The 19,540-nt window shown below is 53.7% G+C and overlaps 2 protein-coding genes across 6 annotated transcripts in view; both read right to left on the reverse strand.

Annotated features, from left to right (window-relative positions):
- The window catches only part of FHDC1 (FH2 domain containing 1), a 41,719-nt gene extending 27,762 nt beyond the window's left edge, over positions 1–13,957 (reverse strand). Inside the window, exons 1-2 of one of the 2 annotated variants that reach the window (XM_008267310.4) lie at positions 13,820–13,957; positions 7,776–8,402 (exon numbers count right to left, since the gene is read on the reverse strand). In XM_008267310.4, the coding sequence (XP_008265532.2) occupies positions 7,776–8,264 (489 nt within the window). In that variant the 5' untranslated portion in view covers positions 8,265–8,402; positions 13,820–13,957. Of the gene's footprint in view, positions 1–2,139; positions 2,280–7,775; positions 8,403–13,819 lie in introns of those variants that run through there. The other variant, XM_008267312.4, reaches the window with a different exon arrangement.
- A 1,721-nt stretch (positions 13,958–15,678) lies between these two features.
- The window catches only part of ARFIP1 (ARF interacting protein 1), a 138,090-nt gene continuing 134,228 nt past the window's right edge, over positions 15,679–19,540 (reverse strand). For all 4 annotated transcript variants that reach the window (XM_070047398.1, XM_070047399.1, XM_070047393.1 and 1 more), the window contains one exon: positions 15,679–15,972. In XM_070047398.1, the coding sequence (XP_069903499.1) occupies positions 15,946–15,972 (27 nt within the window). In that variant the 3' untranslated portion in view covers positions 15,679–15,945. The remainder of the gene's footprint in view (positions 15,973–19,540) is intronic.

A 19,540-nucleotide genomic window follows, 5' to 3' on the forward strand; every position in this document is an offset into this window, starting at 1 on the left:
GCGACCTGTCTGTGACTCCAGCTACTCCAGGGACCCCATGCCACTGCAATTATATGGGACTTGTCTTTCTGAGATGGGCTTATCTCCCATGCCTCATTGTGGGGAGCAACTGGGAGCAACTTGGACTAGACTAAGTTACTGGAATTAAGACTTATTCTATGCATCTGCTCTCCCACAATATGGCGCTGGGAGAGGAGGAAACAGCTTCTACACAGCTGCCTCTCACCAACTTGACAAGCTGCAGGAGCTGCTCCTGATTGAAGGAGAACAGCATACTCGGCGTGTGGGTAGCAGAGTTGGGATTGGCAGAAGAGGACTATAAAGGAGGAGAGAGACAACATGCACGAGGAACATCTAAGGGGAACATCTAAGAGGAACACCTGTGCAGCCCCCGAGAGAGCTGGCCGGCGGTGTGCCACTCCCCTGCGGAAGTGGGGAAAGTGGCCAGGGGGAACCGCCCTTCCACGGAGGTGGAAGGGATAGTAGCCAACCCAGGAAGAACCAGCAGCAAACCCGGGGAGGGCCGAGCAGACGAAAGAACAACGCAGGGTCCTGTGTCGTTCCTCCACGAAGAGGGGGAGCGACATAATGGTGCCGTGACTCGGATATGAAGCCTAGGCAGGGCTTAGTGTCGTTCCCCCACAAAGAGGGGGAGCGACATAATGGTGCCGTGACTCGGATAGGAAACCTAGGAGGGAAGAAGCGGGAAGAAGTGGGAAAATACCAGAGAGAGAGACTAGCAAAGAGCCTAGGGAAAAGCCGGACGGAAAAGGTGCCGGAAGAAGCTATTGAAAGCCTAGGCATAGACTCAGATACGGACTGTGGGAAAGAAGTTAGGATTTAAAGTGAAAGCAAGAAGAAACTTAGACTCAGATACGGACTGCAGGTTGAAAGTGAAAGTGAAACCTAGAAGAAACTTAGACTTGGATACGGACTGTGGGGAGAAGCCAGGAGAAATGAGAGGGGAATATTGTTGGAAGAAAAGTTAGGAAACATACCGGGTAGAGAAAAATGTTAGGGAGGATGAAGCCGCGGGGATAAGAGAAACAGAAGTTTAGAAGTAAAATGAGAGAAATAAGAATGCTGGTAGATAGAAGTAAAATAGGAGAAATAGGAATGCCCGGAGGTAGAGAAATAGAGAAAAGTAAGGCCTCCCCACAGCACGGCAGTGAGAGAGCTTGGATTTGGTCTGCCTGATTAGTAAGACGATAAGTACCTGTGGGCGGCTGCAGGTCACCGAAGACAGGCACGAATTAACATCAATAAGTCTCCCCACAATACGGCAATGAGAAGGCTTGGATTCGGTTTGCCTGATAGGGCTTGTAAGCACCTGCAGGCAGTTCTAGCAGAGCAGAGCATGAGCTGCAGGGCACCGAACACAGGCACGCATCAGCGCCTAAAAACCTCCTCACAACATGGCGAAGAGAGGACCCGGATTCGGTTTGCCTGATTGGTAGGGCTTGTAAGCACCTGTGGGCAACTCTAGCAAGCAGAGCAGAGTGTGTGCCACGGGGCACTGAAGACAGGCGCATATCAATGCCAAAAAATAAAAAGAAAGGGGGATCTGTGGGGAGCAACTGGGAGCAACTCGGACTAGACTAAGTTACTGGAATTAAGACTTATTCTATGCATCTGCTCTCCCACAATATGGCGCTGGGAGAGGAGGAAACAGCTTCTACACAGCTGCCTCTCACCAACTTGACAAGCTGCAGGAGCTGCTCCTGATTGAAGGAGAACAGCATACTCGGCGTGTGGGTAGCAGAGTTGGGATTGGTGGAAGAGGACTATAAAGGAGGAGAGAGACAACATGCACGAGGAACATCTAAGGGAAACATCTAAGAGGAACACCTGTGCAGCCCCCGAGAGAGCCGGCCGGCGGTGTGCCACTCCCCTGCGGAAGTGGGGAAAGTGGCCAGGGGGAACCGCCCTTCCACAGAGGTGGAAGGGATGGTAGCCAACCCGGGAAGAACCAGCAGCAAACCCGGGGAGGGCCGAGCAGACGAAAGAACAACGCAGGGTCCTGTGTCGTTCCTCCACGAAGACGGGGAGCGACACTCATGTCCTCAAGGTAGAAGAAGAAACGTTCGTGACACTTTCATTTCCACAGGTGCACAGGGCCTCCAGACTTCCTAAGCTCACCCTTGACAGTGGCTCTTTCAATCCCACCGCAAATTCTAGAAAGCACAATTGTAGAGATCCTCCTCCATCCTCCCAGGTGGATTCAGCTTTTGGGTTCTGATCACTTGTTCTTCACTGCCTTTCTCGTTGTCGTTGGTTGTCAGCAGCAAGTTGTTCCTCTCTCAACTCACCCGGGACAGCAGGGATGGGGGCAGTGTGGAGGATCGAAACCAAGCACGTTTTTTTTTTCCCTAAATACTCTAATTCTATAGTTCTGGAATGTCTGAATGCCCCAGAGTTCTAGAACATACTGGAATGGGAACAAAAGTTGAGAAAGAATGACCAGTATCTGAATCACAGTGTAGGACGATAAAGCATGACTTCCTGTGGGTTTAGTAAAACCAACCTCTCCTCTATCCTTCCTTCCTCTCTCTCTCTCTCCTGTAACTCTTTCTCTAATTGGTATCTTAGGGACTTCCTTTATGGCCAATATAATATTGCTATAGACATCGCTGTAAATGACTTTCAGCATTTCTCAACATCTGCATTTTCTTTGTGAATGCCAATTCTGACTTTTCAGTATCCTGTGAGACTGTCCTTTCTTCCTTTGGTCCCTGCATCCAGTTCTATCCAGTTCAGTGACCTTTGATTTCCTCTGGAGGACACCAGATGGCTAAGACATATCCCTGCCCTTAAGAGCTGGTCCGATCGTAGGAGGCGTCACGAGCAGGAGGTCTGGATGGACAGGGAGCTGCAGGAGCTCTCAGGGCACGAGATCTGAAATCTGAAAGCAAACTCTGAAAAGAAGGTGAGTCTGAGCTGGCTCCTATCATTATTCTCAGTGGTGGATCACTGTTATCTCTAATTATTCTATTGCAGCTTAATTACTGTTGTCCTGGGGCTGCCACTGTGGCACAGCGGGTTAAGCCACTGCCTGCATTCCACACTGGAGCACCAGTCCAAGTCCGCACTGCTCCATTTCCAAGCCAGCTCCCTGCTAATGCACCTGAAAGCAGTAGAAGATGGCCCAAGTCCTAGGGCCCCTGTGCCCACATGGGAGCCCCAGATGGAGTTCCAGGTCCAGCCCTAGCCCTGGTGGCCATCTGGGGAGTGACCAGTAGATGGAAGATCTCTATCTCTGTCTCTCCCTCTATTACTCTTTCAAGTAAATAAATCTTTAAAAAAAACATAATTACTATTGTCCCATCACACCTATAGTCTCTAATATTTAGGTAGCAAAGATACAAGGATAGCAATATTTCATAACCTTTCCCCCCTTATTAAATGCTCTAATTAATATTCTCAATGTTATCCTAAGTTCAGCCATTCTCATACTCGAACCCTTGCCATCGTCCAGCAAATCCTTCCTTGGGAATTTAGTGGCACTTACTCGTAACAGGCTACGCTGTTTCAGGAGCACACACGCTGGTCCCTGGCAGGTGTGGGCCTCCAGGATCACAGCGTGTGCCAAGGCCATGCGTCCAGGCTCAGGGTCGGTGCCTCCACTGGTGGCACCGCGCAGGGTATTCTGCAGGCCAGCTGGGTAGGTGGGGAGGACTATTACTTTTGACCCTGGACTTCAGAGTTGGAAGATTTATTACTGATCTTTGTCAGGCTAGAACTCTGCTGAGTTAGAACTTCTTCAAAAGAAAGTCTAACGCTGGAAGAAAACAGCATGTACCACGTTCTCTTACTGAAAAAGACTGTGCCTAGTGCTTCTAGCCAAGTGGGAGACAACATGACAAAACTGCTAAGAATTCTAGATCACCTCTCTTACGCGACATCACTATCTCACATGCATTTCAATGGATCAGCTTAAACTATTCATTATATCTGAGTACGGAAAACTTAGACTATCTTATGATGTGCAGTTGAAGTGAATCAGTTTTTCTTCCTACCATGCTGTCTCTCAGATTGGGACACATAAGGGTTAAAAGTAAAGACCCTGGCGCTGGCGTTCAGCCTAGTAGTTGAGATTCCTGTGTCTGCCATTGGAGAAGCTGGGTTCAATAGCAACCTCCGGCTGCTGTCTCCAGCTTCCTGCTCAAGCAACCCTGAGAGGCAGCACTGGTCGCGCAAGTACTTGGGTTCTGCCACCCGCATGCTGACCTGGATTGAGTTCCTGACTCCTCCCAGCTTTGGCCCCTGGCCCAGGATCTCTGCAGGCGTTTGGGGAGTCAACCAGGCACATGGGAGTTGTCTGTCTGTCTCTCTGTCATTCTGTTTCTCTGCATCTCAAAAACAATATCAGGGCCAGCACTGTGACCCAGCAGGTTGAGCCACTGCTTAAGACACTGGCATCCCAGTTCTGGCTGCTCCTCTGCCCATCCAGCTCTCTGCTATGGCCTGGGAAAGCAGTGGAAGATGGCCCTAGTCCTTAGGCTCCCACCACCTAAGCAGGAGACCCACATGGAGTTCCTGGCTCCTGCCTTTGGCCTGGCTCAGCCCGGGGCCATTGTAGCCATCTGGAGAGTAAACCAGTGGATAGGAGATCTATTTCCCTCTGTCTCTCCCTCTCTCTCTGAGACACCCTGCCTTTCCAATAAAGAAAATAACCTTTAAAAAAATGTATTTAACATCAAAACATCACATTATGTCCCAGTAGTGTGAATAATTATGTGTGAATCAAAAATACAATTAAAAAATAAAATTTTGAAAATGCAAAGATCTTTGTAACACTCATGGTCACATCGGTATTATGACACTAGCCAAAAAAAAGTGGAAGCAACTCCAGTGTCCCTGAACAGATGACTGAATAAAATGTGATACAGACAAATAGGGAAATGTCACTCAACCTTAAAATCCTAACACATTTACAACTTGGGTGAGCCCTGAAGACATCATGCGAAGTGAAATAAGTCACCCACAAAAGCTCAGGCTCCTATGGTTCCCTTATGAAAGGCGCCCAGCAGAGTCAGTCTTGCAGACACAGGCAGCAGATGGTTGCTTGCCAGAGACTGGGGGGAGAGGAGCAGGGAAGTTAACGTCGATGAGTTTCAGCTCTGAGATAAAACTGCTGGCTACACAGCCATGCGCCCGTGCTTAAAGCAACTGATCTGCATGGGTTTGCGAAAAAGCCGTTAGTTTTATTTTACATGCATTTTACCAAAATTAAAAATATCTTAACTATTAAAAAATAATTCCTTAAAAAAAAAAAAAAAGACGACGACGTCACAGGGCCTGCATTGTAGCACAGTGGGCTAAGCCACTGCCTGCCACGCCGGGTCCCACAATGAAGTACGAGTCCCAGCTGCTCAGGCTGCTCCACGCTCCTGTTAAGACGCCTGGACAAGCAGCAGCAGAGGACCCACGTGCTTGGGCTGACCCACGTGGGAGACCCTGATGGAGTTTCAGGCTCCTGGCTTCAGCCTAGCCCAGCCCCAAATGTCACTGTCATCTGGGGTGTGAACCAGCAGATGGAAAATCTCTTTCTCTCTGCCTCTGCCTCTCGGTCACTCTGCCTTTCAAATAAATAAATCTTTTTTTAAAAGTTAAAGGAGAAAAAAAAAGCAAAACTAATGTTCCGGCCTGGAAATGGGTGTTTCCGTTTCTGCCATAGCCAGGGAAACACGCCACACTCAGGGCCACTTTCCTCCCTTGCGGGATGGTTCTGAAGCTTTTTTTTTTTTTTTTTTTTTTTTGACAGGCAGAGTTAGGCAGTGAGAGAGAGACAGACAGACAGAAAGGTCTTCCTTCCGTTGGTTCACCCCGCAAAGGGCCGCTATGACCGGAGCACTGCACCAATCCGGAGCCAGGTGCCTCCTCTCCTATGCGGGTGCAGGGCCCAAGCACTTGGGCCATCCTCCACTGCCTTCCCGGGCCACAACAGAGAGCTGGACTGGAAGAGGAGCAACTGGGACAGAATCCGGTGCCCCAACCGGGACTAGAATCTGGGGTGCCGGCGCCAGGAGGATTAGCCAAGTGAGCCACGGTGCCGGCCCTGAAGCTCTCTTTAAGGACAGAAAGTAGAATTTCCCTGTGGGCCCACGGGGCCACCTGCTCTGACCTGCCAGTGGCCGTTAGGGAGACAGCCCCTCCATAATAGGGCTCCCAGACACACATCTGCCTCACACGCGTCCACCTGCTCACTACTCCAGCACTCTTGCACTTCAAGACAGCTGGGGACGGTGAGAAATGGTCCACTGTTCCCGGGAGACCGCTGCCAGATGCCAGGGCAAGGGCCGAGGTGCTAAGGAGATGGCTTTCCAGGAAAGGAGGAGAAAGGATGGGCTGTGTAGGGGCCCCAAGGGCTTCTCGGTTTACATGGGAACAGTCCTAACACCTGTGTTCTGTGCGTCTCACCGTCAGCCAGCTCCTGGCTCCTTTACCAGGGGATCACGCAATCAACCTTAAGGGCCCGCAAGTGGGCCGGTGGTGAGACGGAGCGAATATGAGGAGGGAAGATGGTTCAAGAATTCCACAACCCGCTGCGCCCGATTCCTCAGCCCAGGGCCCCGCCCACTCTCTTATCTCGTCACCGCCATCTGTGACCCATTTTCTCTGCTCACTCACGACAGATTTAAAAATGAAGGATGCATGTTCTCTTCCTATCTGTCTACCTTCCCTTCCTTCCTTGACAGCGTTCCTTGCTTTTGATCTCTGATTTCCTGCTTAGGGCTCCTAGTTTCTCAACTGACTGTGCGTACTTGCAAAGGCACTTTTTGATGGGGTCTCTGTAATCCAGGTGGCTCTGGGGTTATCTTTCAGTTCCCTTCTGAGAGTTTAACAGCTTGATTTTCTCTGAGTGACACAGTTAGTGGTAAGCAGAAACATGCTTCCTACAGGCTTATCTGCAAACAGCTTTCTGCTCTGGCTCTCAAAATTTCTGCTCTACACGGCCATGACTTAGCTCAGAGATCTGAGGAAGGAAGGCTGTCTCGAGACGTTTGTCAAAAGGACAATAAGGGTAAATATATATTAGCTGGTCGTGTGATTTAACAGGAGGCTTTCCGTCCCTGACAGCTGCAGCTTGTCCCAGGATCGGAGTTCAGGAACTTGGTTTTTGTTCCAGTGGAGACCAGCAACACTGGACTACAGCAGAACTTCTGTGCCAGGGGAAGAGGCAGCAAATGTGCCAGAGACAGAGCAGTGCTGAGAGGCCAGAGGCAAGGGTGCTGCATGGAGGCATAAGCCCTGGGACTTCGGGGCAGACCCGCCTGCACACTTCTCCCTCTCTGCCTCTCAGCTCAAGCTCATCACAGGAGGCCCTGGCTCTCATCTCCAGCGCATGCTCACCTGCATTCTCTCTCTCTCTCCTTAACATGAAACAAGGGGGCCGGCACTGTGGCAGGCAGAGTAGGTTAAGCCTCTGCTTACAGCAGTGGCATTCCATAGGGCCGCCAGTTCGAGTCCCGGCTGCTCCACTTCCCATCCAGCTCTCTGCTAATGCGCCTGGGAAAGCAGTGGAAGATGGCCCAAGTGCTTGGGCCCCCTGTGCCTGTACTGGAGACCCGGAAGAAACTCCTAGCTTCAGATCGGCCCAGCTCTGGCCATTGCAACCATCTGGGGAGTGAACCAGCAGATGGACAGACCTTTCTCTCTGTCTCTCCCTCTGTCTGTGACTGTGCCTCTCAAATCAATAAACAAATCTTTAAAAGAAAGAAAAAACATGAAACAAGGCAGGACGCACAGCAGTGCACCTGCCAGGCCATGCTCACCTCCTCGCGGGCCTCCCTGAAGGATGACGTCACAGTGCCCCCTCGTCTGGGGAGGGTCGGCTTGGCCGTGTCTTCTTGCTGCCCGAAGAGCTCCTCGATGGTCTTGGTATCGATCTGGTAGTGATGCTGCTGGCTGGCCGCCAATGTCCAGATGTTGGTTTTGCCACGAACTTGCTCCTCCGGAATGGTTTTCCAAAAAAAGCTTCTCATCCGCTTTTTCTTACCCACTTGGCTATAGCCATTGATGTGAGGAGCTGGGGGTAGTCCTGGAGGGGGAGGCGGGGCAGGAGGCCCCCCAGGCAGTGGAGGCGGTGGGGGAGGCGGCGGGGAGGGAAGAAACCCTTGCCCCGAAAATGGACATGGTGGAGGAGGAGGGGGTGGAGGAGGAGGAGCTGGCGGGGGCGTCTGCTCAATCATGAATCCAGCTGCCGTGGCAGGATTCCCATTTTCTTTATCACTGGCCAAGGAGACACAATTCATAACATGCATAGTACTGTTGCCTTCTAAGGAGATAACTGCTTGACCGCGGGGAAGCACACACAAGCCATCCAACTCGGGTCACAGCTTCTCGCCGGCGCATCAGCTGCCCTAGGGAAAGGCCAGCACGCCGCCTGTCAGCTGCCGAACCTGCCGGGATACAACGGGTTTCAGATCAGTGCAGACAAAGCCTTTCACCCCAGCTCTTCTCTCCAGAGGCCAGGCTCTGTCCTCCCGGAAGTCAACCCTTGGGGGGTGGGAGTGGGGGGGGTACAACACATCCTACGGTGCATTAAAAGGTACGACCACTTCTACGACCGCGAGCCACGTCTTCCCACCCGAAACACTGCCAGAGCAGCAGAGCCCGTGTGGACGCCTCCCAGCAGTCAAGAAAGCACCCACTTCCCGAGAGCCGGCTCCAGGTTCCGCAAGCATTACTCCCTTGATGAACGAGCTCCCTGCTCACTACCTAGTTCTCTCTCTTTGGGCACTGCATGCCCGGCTCCTAGGGAATCTGCCCAAATTGCTGAAGCAGTAGGCGTCCGTGATCCTGCCTTCTTCCAGTTCGGACACATCTCCCACCGACCAGTGGGTCAGAGGCATCTTCCCCCTAGCACAGGGCAGGCAGGGCATCTGGAGATGACAAAATCACTGCCTCGCTCATTTTCCTGGAATCAGGGCCACCAAGTTCCTGCTGCACTTGGTGATGTGCCTTCCCCCCCAGCAGACAGGGAAGGGAACGGCAGTTGTGAGGATTCCGGGTTCCTGCCACTGACAAGCTCAGACGCGCTGTTCTGCTCACTGGATTCTCCCAAGGGGAATACTTTTACTGGCCTCTGTCACCCCTTCCGACGCTGTCATCCTGGATTCTAATTAAGTCATGGTTTGGAAACCATCAGAATTTCTTAGCCACCTCTTCTGTGGCAGTATTAGCAAAGAAGAGATACCCACAAGGCCCATATCACGTCTGCCACATGTCTCTCCCTTATCTACACGGCCACCGACTTATTTTGGTGACTTGTACATTTCTGGGCCTGTAATGTTTGCTTTCGGTGTTGGGATGTTGCTGACCTGACATGAAAACAGGTCGGATATGAGGGCAGGTGAGCGAGGGGGTGTGGAGGAGGGACCCTGGGGAGGGTATCGAGTGAGCACCCCTCCTTGAGGTGGGAGCGGGCAAAGGGAGCAGTGTCCTCCAGCTCTCAAGGGGCCGTTTGGAGGAGCTCCACGCTCTGGATTTCTGGGTGCAAGGATCCTTCCATGGGGTCAGGGCCCAGCCCATACACACACACAAGCCAGTCAAACCACCCTGCATTATCCAAGAGTCAGCCATCAGCCATCACCATTTCCAAACATGCTGAAGTGTTTTACACAGAGCCGCACATAAAAGGCAAGACTCCCTTACAAACAAGTGGAGATTCTAAAACAGACAGTTTCTTCTCAGAATCCAGTGTGGCTACCTCTTCGATACATAACTTGATCTGGGGGAGGTCATGTAACCTGTGTTTCAGCACCCTCACCTACGATCTGACGATATACCTGCTTAATTGGTTTGCGTAAGAACAAATGAGCTAACACACGCACAGTCCTTACCAAAATGCCAGGTACAGAGGCAGCCATCAGTGACAACAGCACACTGGGATCACAGGACCATATACTTTCCCTGTAGTCGCCCAGGAGTTACATCTGCCTGAATGTATGCATTGGCTTTATACATAAAATGCCAAGCTACTCCTGGCTGCTAGGAATATACTTTTAATATTTCTATTGTCTGCTCTCAAAGTTAGGTTTGCCCTTTTCCAATGCTCAGTGATTACGTATATTTCTATATAAGATTATCTGTAAATCATAAGAAACTTTGACTCCTGAAAATTGCCTGCATACAGGCAGAAGATGGCATTTCCAACTGTCAACTGCACACTCTTTTTTTTTTTCCAGTTAAACCACTTTCAAGGTACAATTTAGTTGCAGGAGGCACATTCACAGTGCTATGCAGCTATCACCGTGGGATAACTTTTACGTAAGTAAAATCGAAAATATTTATCCACACTGAGTTACAGTTTGCTTGAGATGGAACTGGCGTTTAGAAGTTTTCACAATTATCATTAGGGGCATAACTAGGCTGTTTTCACAGTTGGCATCCCTAGAGCAAATGACTCACTGTCAATTATAGTTTATAGTTATATTTGAACTTTTTTTTCAAGACTGCACAGGTAATTTTGGCAGTAGATTCTTACAGATTTTAAAATACTTCTGAACACCTCAAGTACAGAAGAGCTGCTAATCCCCCATTCATCTCCGACTCCAGATAGCTGACAAGTTTACAGATTATCCCTTTTAAGAACGCTGATAAGCTGAAGTCTCCAACCTAGAAAGCAGCAGCTCACTTCGTGCTGCCCAAGTGTAGGTACCACCGTGCCACTAGACCTCGTAAAGCAAACGGAGAGGTGCCAATAAAGAGAATGACCACACCCTCCGAGGCTGCGCTACCTGCTCACGCCAAAGGACAGCGGTGTGCACAGAGGCGGCGGGACCAGATAAAAGCTTGTCAAAGTTAAAAGGGGCCGGCGCCGCGGCTCACTAGGCTAATCCTCCGCCTAGCGGCGCCGGCACACCGGGTTCTAGTCCCGGTTGGGGCGCCGGATTCTGTCCCGGTTGCCCCTCTTCCAGGCCAGCTCTCTGCTGTGGCCAGGGAGTGCAGTGGAGGATGGCCCAGGTGCTTGGGCCCTGCACCCCATGGGAGACCAGGAAAAGCACCTGGCTCCTGGCTCCTGCCATCGGATCAGCGCGGTGCGCCGGCCGCAGCGCGCCGGCCGCGGCAGCCATTGGAGGGTGAACCAACGGCAAAGGAAGACCTTTCTCTCTGTCTCTCTCTCTCACTGTCCACTCTGCCTGTCAAAAAATAAAAAAAAAAAAAAAAAGTTAAAAGGGACGTGTGGCAGTCAGGCACTGACTGGCATGATTCTCGCTGCTGCCTCAGCTTGAGAAAGGATGTCCTCTTCCAAAGTGAAAGGGACCAAAGAAAAATGGACAGCATTATCCCTGCTATGCCATCTGGTTCATTTTTCCCCCAGGGTAACACACAAGGGTGTGAGCCCCCAACTGCTTCCCATGCATCAGATTGTCAGCAATGATTAGCCACGAGACAGAGGATACCCAAAGAACATTCCATGCACTACAGCGCCAGTCCACAGCCAAAGTGCGCTGGGAGAACCCAGCGGATGGCTTGCAGCAGGCAGCAGGGACCATGGAACACGCCCCAGCTCCGTGTGAGAATTGACAGGTGTCCCATCAATCTCCCCTATGGACGGGCTTGGAATCCACATCTCTGCCACGGAGGCCGACAACCACCAGAGCCCGGAGCAAACCACAGAGCTGTCACGTGCTAACCATGACCCATCAGAGGTGTGCTTGAGTGACAGCCCCTCCACGGAGGGCCTCCTAAGCCCTGAAAGTTCACGGACTTAAGTGGCAGGGGCCACATCTTTGGAGGCTGGAGACCAGCTCCTGAGCGTCTTCAAAGAAGGCCCCTGCCCCCCTCCTAGGCCCTCTGGCCTAAAGAGCCCACAGTACTTGCAACATCCCTGAAATTCCATTCTCTTGAAGACGGTGGCTCAGGAGATACACACACATACACAAAAGAAACGAGGCCGGCTTCCTCCAACTGCGTGTTTAAGGAGAAAACGCGCTCCTGAAACGCAGTTAAGGGCTCAGTGGGGTCTTGAGGCCCAGCTGGTCGCTCACCCCCTCGGCCAACAATAATTAGAAGGCACACCAAGCAAAACCGACCAGAAGGTCTTGCCCCGGGGGCTCCTGCCGTGGGTCCCATTCGAAGTCCGGACAGGGCAGGCCGGGTTTGGAGAGAGGACAGGCAGAGAGAGCAACAACCGGGAAGAACAGGGTGGAGGAAGTTCAGGCAATCTTCAAACAGGGAGTTTCTGGCTCTACCGGCAAGATCAGAAAGTCAACCAGCACAGCTGCAGGTCACCCAGCAAATCTTCGCCACGGCAAGCGAGGCTCGTTCGGAACGCACGCATTCCGTTCCTCTGCGTCCAAAAATCGAGGTGCGGACGCGCCCCGGAGCCAAAGGATGCTGCTCTCTGGGGGGAGGGCAGGGAACGCAGCCGCCCTGCCAGGACAGGCAGCGGGGCCTGCGGGCGGCCGAGCGCTGGCGGCAGTTTCCCCGCGAACAGCTGCTAGAAACCGGCCCGCCGGGGCCGAGGAAGTCGGTGCGGGGTACGGTGCAGGGCACGGCTGCTTTAGCGTCAGTCCGAGACACGCAGGCGTTCCCTAAGTCTTGGCTTTGGCGAGCGGCCCGCCGCCTCCCTCCGTCCCCAGCCCACTCACCGCCACGCCGCGGGCTCGGCCACCACCCCGGCTGCGCTCGCCGCGATCCCGGGGCGCCGGAGGACGCGCGGGCGACGAGAGGGCGGCCCCGCCGGGTGCTGATCGGTGCGCGGCGGAGAGGGACACCCACGCGCGCCGCGCCGCACTGGCTGAGCCCGCACAGCCTGCCCCGGCAGCCGACGCCCGGGGAGGACTGGACCCTCCGCCTCCCGGGAGCCCCGGGCGTCCTCCCTTCCTCCGGCAGATGCGACCCGAGCGGCAGCCACGCCGGCTCGGCCAACCCCTTCCCGGGGCTCCTCGGGTCGGGGCGGGCCGTGGAGAGGGGGGAGGGGGTCGTGGGCCCCGCCCCTCGCCCCGCGGAGCTCCCAGCTTTGGAGCCCGCATCGCCCGCCCTTGCCACGCCGGCCCTGGGTGCCCGCCCCTCTGCGGAGGTGCGGCTCACAGCTCCCAGACGGGTGCGCGCGGGGGTGGGGTGGGGGGCACCTCGGGGAGGTGTCCCTGAGCCCGAAGCCAAAGCGGGGGGAGTCTCCGGGTTCGGGGATGCGGGGTCGCGCGCAGCTACGCCCCCTCCTCGAGCGTCGGCGGCGACGCCTCCCGGGGCTCCGGTGCGGGCAGCGGGCGCGGGACTGAAAGCCTTGGCGACGCACTGCGGCTGCTTAACCAAAAAGTAGCCAGGACGAACCGGCGGGAAAAGCACACACGATACTCCGGGCGTCTGCAACGGGCGGTCGGAGTTTTAAAAGGAGGGAGTCGCTGTCCAAGAGCTGGGGATCCCGCCGTGTCCGGGGGGCGACCCGCCTTCTCCCCTCACTGCTGCCGGCGCGGGGCGCAACTACTACCCTGAACTTGGCGCGGCCGGAGCGGGAGCCGCCGGGTCCTCGGTCAGCATCGCCGGACTCGGTGCCCGCGCACCCCGCACCCACCGTCACAGGGGCTGGGGTCCCGGCCCCCCGACCGTGCGTCCTATGCGGGGCTCCTCACCGATCGGCCCGAGTAAATAGGGGACGGTGGGTCTAAAAGTGTCGTCCGAAGCTGATTCCGGCCACCCAGGTCCCGACCTCTGGACGCGGGTCCGGCCCGGCGAGTCTTACGCGGTCGCGTATGGGAGCTCGAACCTCCTCCCCCAGCCTCCCCAGCGGAGCTCCAAGATTGTCGACCACCGGCACCCCTCGGCCGCTCTTCCCCCGAGACCCATCCTGGGCCGCGCGACCCACACTCACCCTAGGTGCGGACCCCTGCAATCTCCAGCCACCGTCTCACAGCACCGCCGCCGCCTCCTCCCGGCCCACTGCAGGCCCCGCCGCCTAGGACCGCGAGGGGGCAGGGCGGCGCGGCGGGGCGGAGCCGCTGCCTCAGGTAACAATGCTGCGGCCCAGGCTGCGCCCCGCGCGCGCCGCAGAGGGCAGCACGCCCTTTCCTGCCCGGCCCCCGCTCCCCCTCCCCGGGCCTCCCTGCGCGCGCCTGCACCTGCGCGGGGGGACCTGGCACGCTGCTCCAGGCCCCCGAAGACCAGCACAGGGTGGGCGCGGGGGCCCCCGAGGGAAGTTGGGCTGCGGGGAAACGGAGACGGCCGGGCTGCGAAGCAGAGCCAGGTGTCCTCTGGGAGGGGCCGGGCTGGCTTCGGAACCGGCCGGCGTCCGCCACAAAAGAGCCGCCTCAGCGGTCCCTGCTCCCCGCGCGCGGGTGCGCGCGCGCGCGCGGACACACACACACACACCCCTCTGCACGCGCGCCCGGCCACCGTCGGGCCCGCACCTGCGTCTCCCCGGGGCCTTGGGCAGCGCTGGCGCCCGCTGTCCCCAGTTCGCCGAGTCCTGGCCAGCGGAGCTCCCCGCAGGACCGGCCAGCTTGTCAGTGGGCTGCCTGTTCTTTTGCGCACGGTTCGGTTCCGTGACCGGAACAGGAGCATTGCAGGGCTTGATGCATGGAATACACGGGCTTTTGGGGGCGGGAGGGGGCTCCTCACACTCGCAGGAGGCGACAGGGGAGGCGGGGTGACCGCAACTCTCCCCGAAACTCCTCGCGTCCCCGGGCGGCGCGGAGTCGCCTGGTCACGGGCAAACGGCTCCCGAGCACACTGGCCGGCGGGCCGCGGGCAGCAGGGGCGGAGAGACGCCCTCGCGGGGATGAAGTCATCGCCACCTTTGCCTCGCTAAGATAACCACTGCGCTTGGCGTTTCCCGCCCGTGGGCCCGAGCACTTCCGCCTCCTCCCCACCCTCGCCCCGGAGCCTCAGCCCCAGAATCCCTGACCTCCACTCGCGGGCCTGCGACGGAAAGGAGAGGAGCTGCGCGCGTCCCGAGGGCAGCAAGCACAAACCGAAAGTTGGCGTCGGGCACCAGCCCAGTTCCTTGGACACCGAGCGTGCAGTGGGTCCGACCAAGCCCGCAGGAACGCGCACGGGGTGGGAAAAAAACGCAGCGGGAGGAAGACAGCTCCACGCTCAGGACTCCACGTTACTGCGAATCCCAAAGGGATACTGAGTGCATAGGCAAGCGTCCCAAGGGAGTCGGCAATGGCATCACCCCCTGTGGCAGACTGGGACCCTGGGCCCTGCATGCTTCCATTTCTGCAGCCCTGCGCCCGCGGGCTCCGGGCCCCCGTCTACACGGAACACACACTCTGATCTCTCTGGGCGGGGTCAAGCCCGGTGACCCATCGTCCGTCGCTGGGGCTTTTGCTGTCCCCTGCAGCATCTTGGCGGGCCGGCTTTCTTTCTGCTTCTCTGCTGACCTTTCTTTTCATTTGAGGACAGCAGCAAGGGTCTTCCCTCTCCTGAGCTCCCATCCTCCCCTGGGGAATTATTGTCTTTTGGCTCCAACCCAGATCTGTCCCGGCTTTGTAGGGCCTGAAGCGCATATAATTTGCACGAGGGAGCTTCTTACGCAGAAACAGTGAAGACGTGCACAGCCCTGGGTGTGCATCCAGGAAGGGGCCGGGGAAGCGAGGGGGATGGAACGTTGCACTTCCCATAAATCTCCTGTTTTCACCTCTGTGTCAGGGGCTCTCCAGTCCATATTGTCCTGTAATAGCTCAGGTCCAAACTAGCACTCTCTCCCTACCTTTACCCAACAGCTGATTTAAAAAAAAAAAATGATTTATTTATTTGGAAGGCGGAGTTACAGAGAAAGAAGGAGAGACAGAGATCTTCCATCTGCTAGTTCAGTCCGCAAATGGTCCCAAGTCAGGCGCTTCATTCGGGTCTCCCACGAGGGTGGCAGGGGCCAAGCACTTGAACCATCTCCGGCTGCTTTCCCAGGCACGTTGGTAGGGAGCTGGATCGGAAGTGGAGCAGCTGGGACTCAAACTGGTGGCCACATGGGATACCAGTGTGGCAGGTGGTCACTCACCCTGTTACATCACAGCACCGGCCCTGTAAAATTTTTTTTTGACAGGCAGAGTTAGTGAGAGAGAGAGAAAGAGGTCTTCCTTTTTCCGTTGGTTCACCCCCCAAAATGGCCACCACGGCCGCTGCGCTGCACCGATACGAAGTCAGGAGCCAGATGCTGCTTCCTGGTCTCCCGTGCGGGTGCAGGGCCCAAGCATTTGGGCTATCCTCTACTGCCCTCCCGGGCCACAGCAGAGAGCTGGACTGGAAGAGGAGCAACCAGGCCAGAATCCAGCGCCCCAACCAGGACTAGAACCCAGGGTGCCAGCGCCACAGGCGAAGGATTAGCCAAGTAAGCCGCGGTGCCGGCCTGATTTTAAAATTTGAAGCCCCATCGAATGTGGTGCTTGACTTTTTTTTTTTTTTTTTTTTTTTTTTTTTGGTATTGTAAATATTGAGTGGTCAAAAAGCACACAGCTGGGAAAGACCATCACCCAGGCTGCACTTCCGGAAGGCAGTTTGCCCTTCACCTCCTAACACACCCTCATCTCACCTAAGGTTGGGAGGAAAGAGCTTCAGTGTCCCAAAAATGTGCCTGGAGCACCCCAAAGTCAGCCCAGACACTGGGGTTTGTGGCTCGGAGGTGGCTCGTGAGCTGTGGGTGGTGTGGCCCCCACTCACTTTCCAAGGAGGGTGTGCTAGTAGGCAGTGTGGCCAGGTAAGGCTGTGGCCAGGGGGCAGCAGCAAGCCCCAAGAACAACTCCGCTCTCCTCCAGAGAGCCCCATTTCCTTCATTTTCTTCCCTCTTGCTTCCACCTCCTCAGGCCCCAGCAGCTTTTAACTTTTGTGTTAAGAACTCTGTATCTGAATCTGTCATCAGGAACCAGACAAAGCCTTCATACCCAAAGGAAACCAATTTCAGGATCCGTTCCGCGGACTGCAGTTCTAAAACAGCCTTACTTGCTTAAGGAGTGATCTAACCCAGGACCCGACTTCACGGGCCTCTAGGGACAGACACATTGAAGACGGTCCCCTCTGGCACAGGTTTAAATCTCACCCACAACCTCTATCTCCCCATCCTCCTCTCCCTTCCTTCTCCTCTCCATTTTTCTTTTTGTGATATACACGGAGCTTGACTTAATCTTTATTCTTCTTAAAACATATCTGATGAGATCAGTTGTTCAGTGGCTAGATTATAGGCTGTGTCAGTGCCTCTTTAAATTGGAAACTGGGGAGAAACAAACTCTGCCAACTCTGTAGTTAAACAGACTTGCAGACAAATGCAGAGTCCAGCAACCCGCCTTCCAGAAACAGTCATTTCTGAGAGAACTTGCTTGATGTGGTTTCCTTCTAAGGGTGCAAAGTGTAAAATAAATAAAATCAGCAGAACTGTGACTGTCACCAGGAATGCAAGTCTGCATCAGACAGCCTATTGACAAAATGCCACTGTCATATTGCTATGATTTTCCAAACAACTTTTCAACTGGTAAATTATCTTATTTTTGCAGGCTAAGAAATTTAAATGCTTGAGTTGCTTCTAAATATAGTAAATATGACTCCACTCTGATCATCATGAGGGGGAAGCTTTTCCTTCTGGATATGCAGCAGTGATTTGTGAAAGTTTTAAATAGAAAATGCTTTTCCACCTGCTGTTAGTAAACATGGTCGCGTCAACAGCACCTCCCTTGCCAGAAGTACACCCAGGCACTCGGTCAGTATAGGGCCTGATTTGTTTGAGGGTAGGAGAGAAAAAGACGGCGGCCCTTACCCAACACAAGGAATGAGGTAATAAGACTCCTGATGACCCTTGTCCCCACCTGTCTAGATCTCCTTAGAGCCAACTGTGCATTTCCTCCTGCTCCAGGGGCGTGTGTAAGTGTGCATGCATGTCTGTGGGACAGTGTGTTCTGAAGGCTGGGCATGGAAGAGGAGACCAAGCCAATATATATCACCGAGCTTTTACCCAGGAAACATCCGGTTAGGCCTCTTTTTCGTTCACAATTAAGTGCTTAGACAACTGGCTGGTGTTCATTGCAAACGGAGGGTCTGTTGTAACATTCAAGTCTCGAGGGAAAACCACTTTAAAATATAAGGTGAAGGCGTGTGATTTCTTTTCAGTACCCCTGACCAAAGCCAGCCTGCGAATCTGAGTAGGAGGAATTCAGTTAAAAAGCATGTCAGATGTCAGTTTCTTTTGCTACTGCTTTTAGCTGTTTTCAAGTTCTTTACCCTACTAAGAAGTTAAAAGAGCAAACAGTAACTTGAAGCCGTAACACACACAATATGAGCAGTTCCCAAACAAACCCAATGAATCAACAATACTGGAGAATGTGTGTGTGTGTGTGTGTGTGTGTTTCCCTGGGGGAATTAATTTACGGAGCCTTCAAAAGGCTCATGAAAATGTGTATTACGAAACAACTTTGCATGGATTTTTTTTGGCACCAAAATAAATACACTTACCTTTTAATTCTGTTTTCCACGAACTTTTTGAAGTGCCCTCTAGTGCAAGCTGTTCTCATCCCATGCAAGGCAAGGCTTTGTAGGGCAAATAAAAACTGGGGAAAGGACATGCTGGTGACTTAGCAATTCATGAAGCACTTTTTGTTCCACTTGGAAATCGAGTGGACAAGCTGTGGACAGTCCGTTTGCACTAAGCTGCTGCTTTTAATAAGAAGGTAAACACTTTTGAGTATGGTTGCAAATCACGAACCAAGCCCATAACAGTCAGAATCCTTTTCTCCAGCAGATTTGCAGCCATGATTTAAATGGATCAGTTTTGGAGGAAGTCAAGGGGAGAAGCTCTGTGTGGGACATACTGTATTATTCAAGTTCTGTCTGGCCTTGCACATGAGGAAGATCTCTGTCAAACACACATCCTCATTAGCCCCCAGTGACATCCCTCTGTCGGTCTTACCAGGTTACAACTGAAGAGGGGCCTTTCATCCTCTCTCCTACCTGCAGGTCCCCAATGTAAACAAAAGAGGGTCCGTATTTAATCCAACTCAGAGAGGTGATACTAAATACGAGCTCACTCGTATTTTACAATGGATGCAGAGAAAAAAGTTCCCTTACACTTCTAAATCACTTTTATCCGGTGCTTCTTGCATATGATCAACTTTTGTATCTCTGATACTAAATTGTACATAACAAAAAACTGAGTACAACATGTATACAATATTCCAGCAGTGGCTCTGGACTAGGAGAGAGAAAAGAGAAAATAGCTTTGCATTTAATTTTTCTTGAAATGTTGCTGGTTTTGCAACACAATATCTGGGCTTCCTACCCACCCTTTGTGGAAGGCACAGGTAAGGGAATTCGGGAGATCTGGGTTGTGCTGTGCTGCTTCTGGGGTGACCGATGAGCAGTGCCACTGTGGGTGTCTGCTTTACAAGGCTGGGGAGGGTGGAGGGTACAGGGTGCTGAAGGTTGAGATTTTAAAAAGAAATTGAAACATGTTTTTGAGAAGCAGAGAAGAGATAGAAAGTGAAGGAGATGGAGAGTTTCCCCATTCCCCAGATTACTCTCTAAATGCCTGAAACAATGAAACCAGGAGACAGGAACCCAATCTGAGCTCTCTGTGTGGGTGGCAGGGACCCAACTGCTTGAACCATCA

The sequence above is a fragment of the Oryctolagus cuniculus genome, chromosome 8, assembly GCF_964237555.1.
Source record: "Oryctolagus cuniculus chromosome 8, mOryCun1.1, whole genome shotgun sequence".
NCBI classification, from domain to species: Eukaryota; Metazoa; Chordata; class Mammalia; order Lagomorpha; family Leporidae; genus Oryctolagus; species Oryctolagus cuniculus.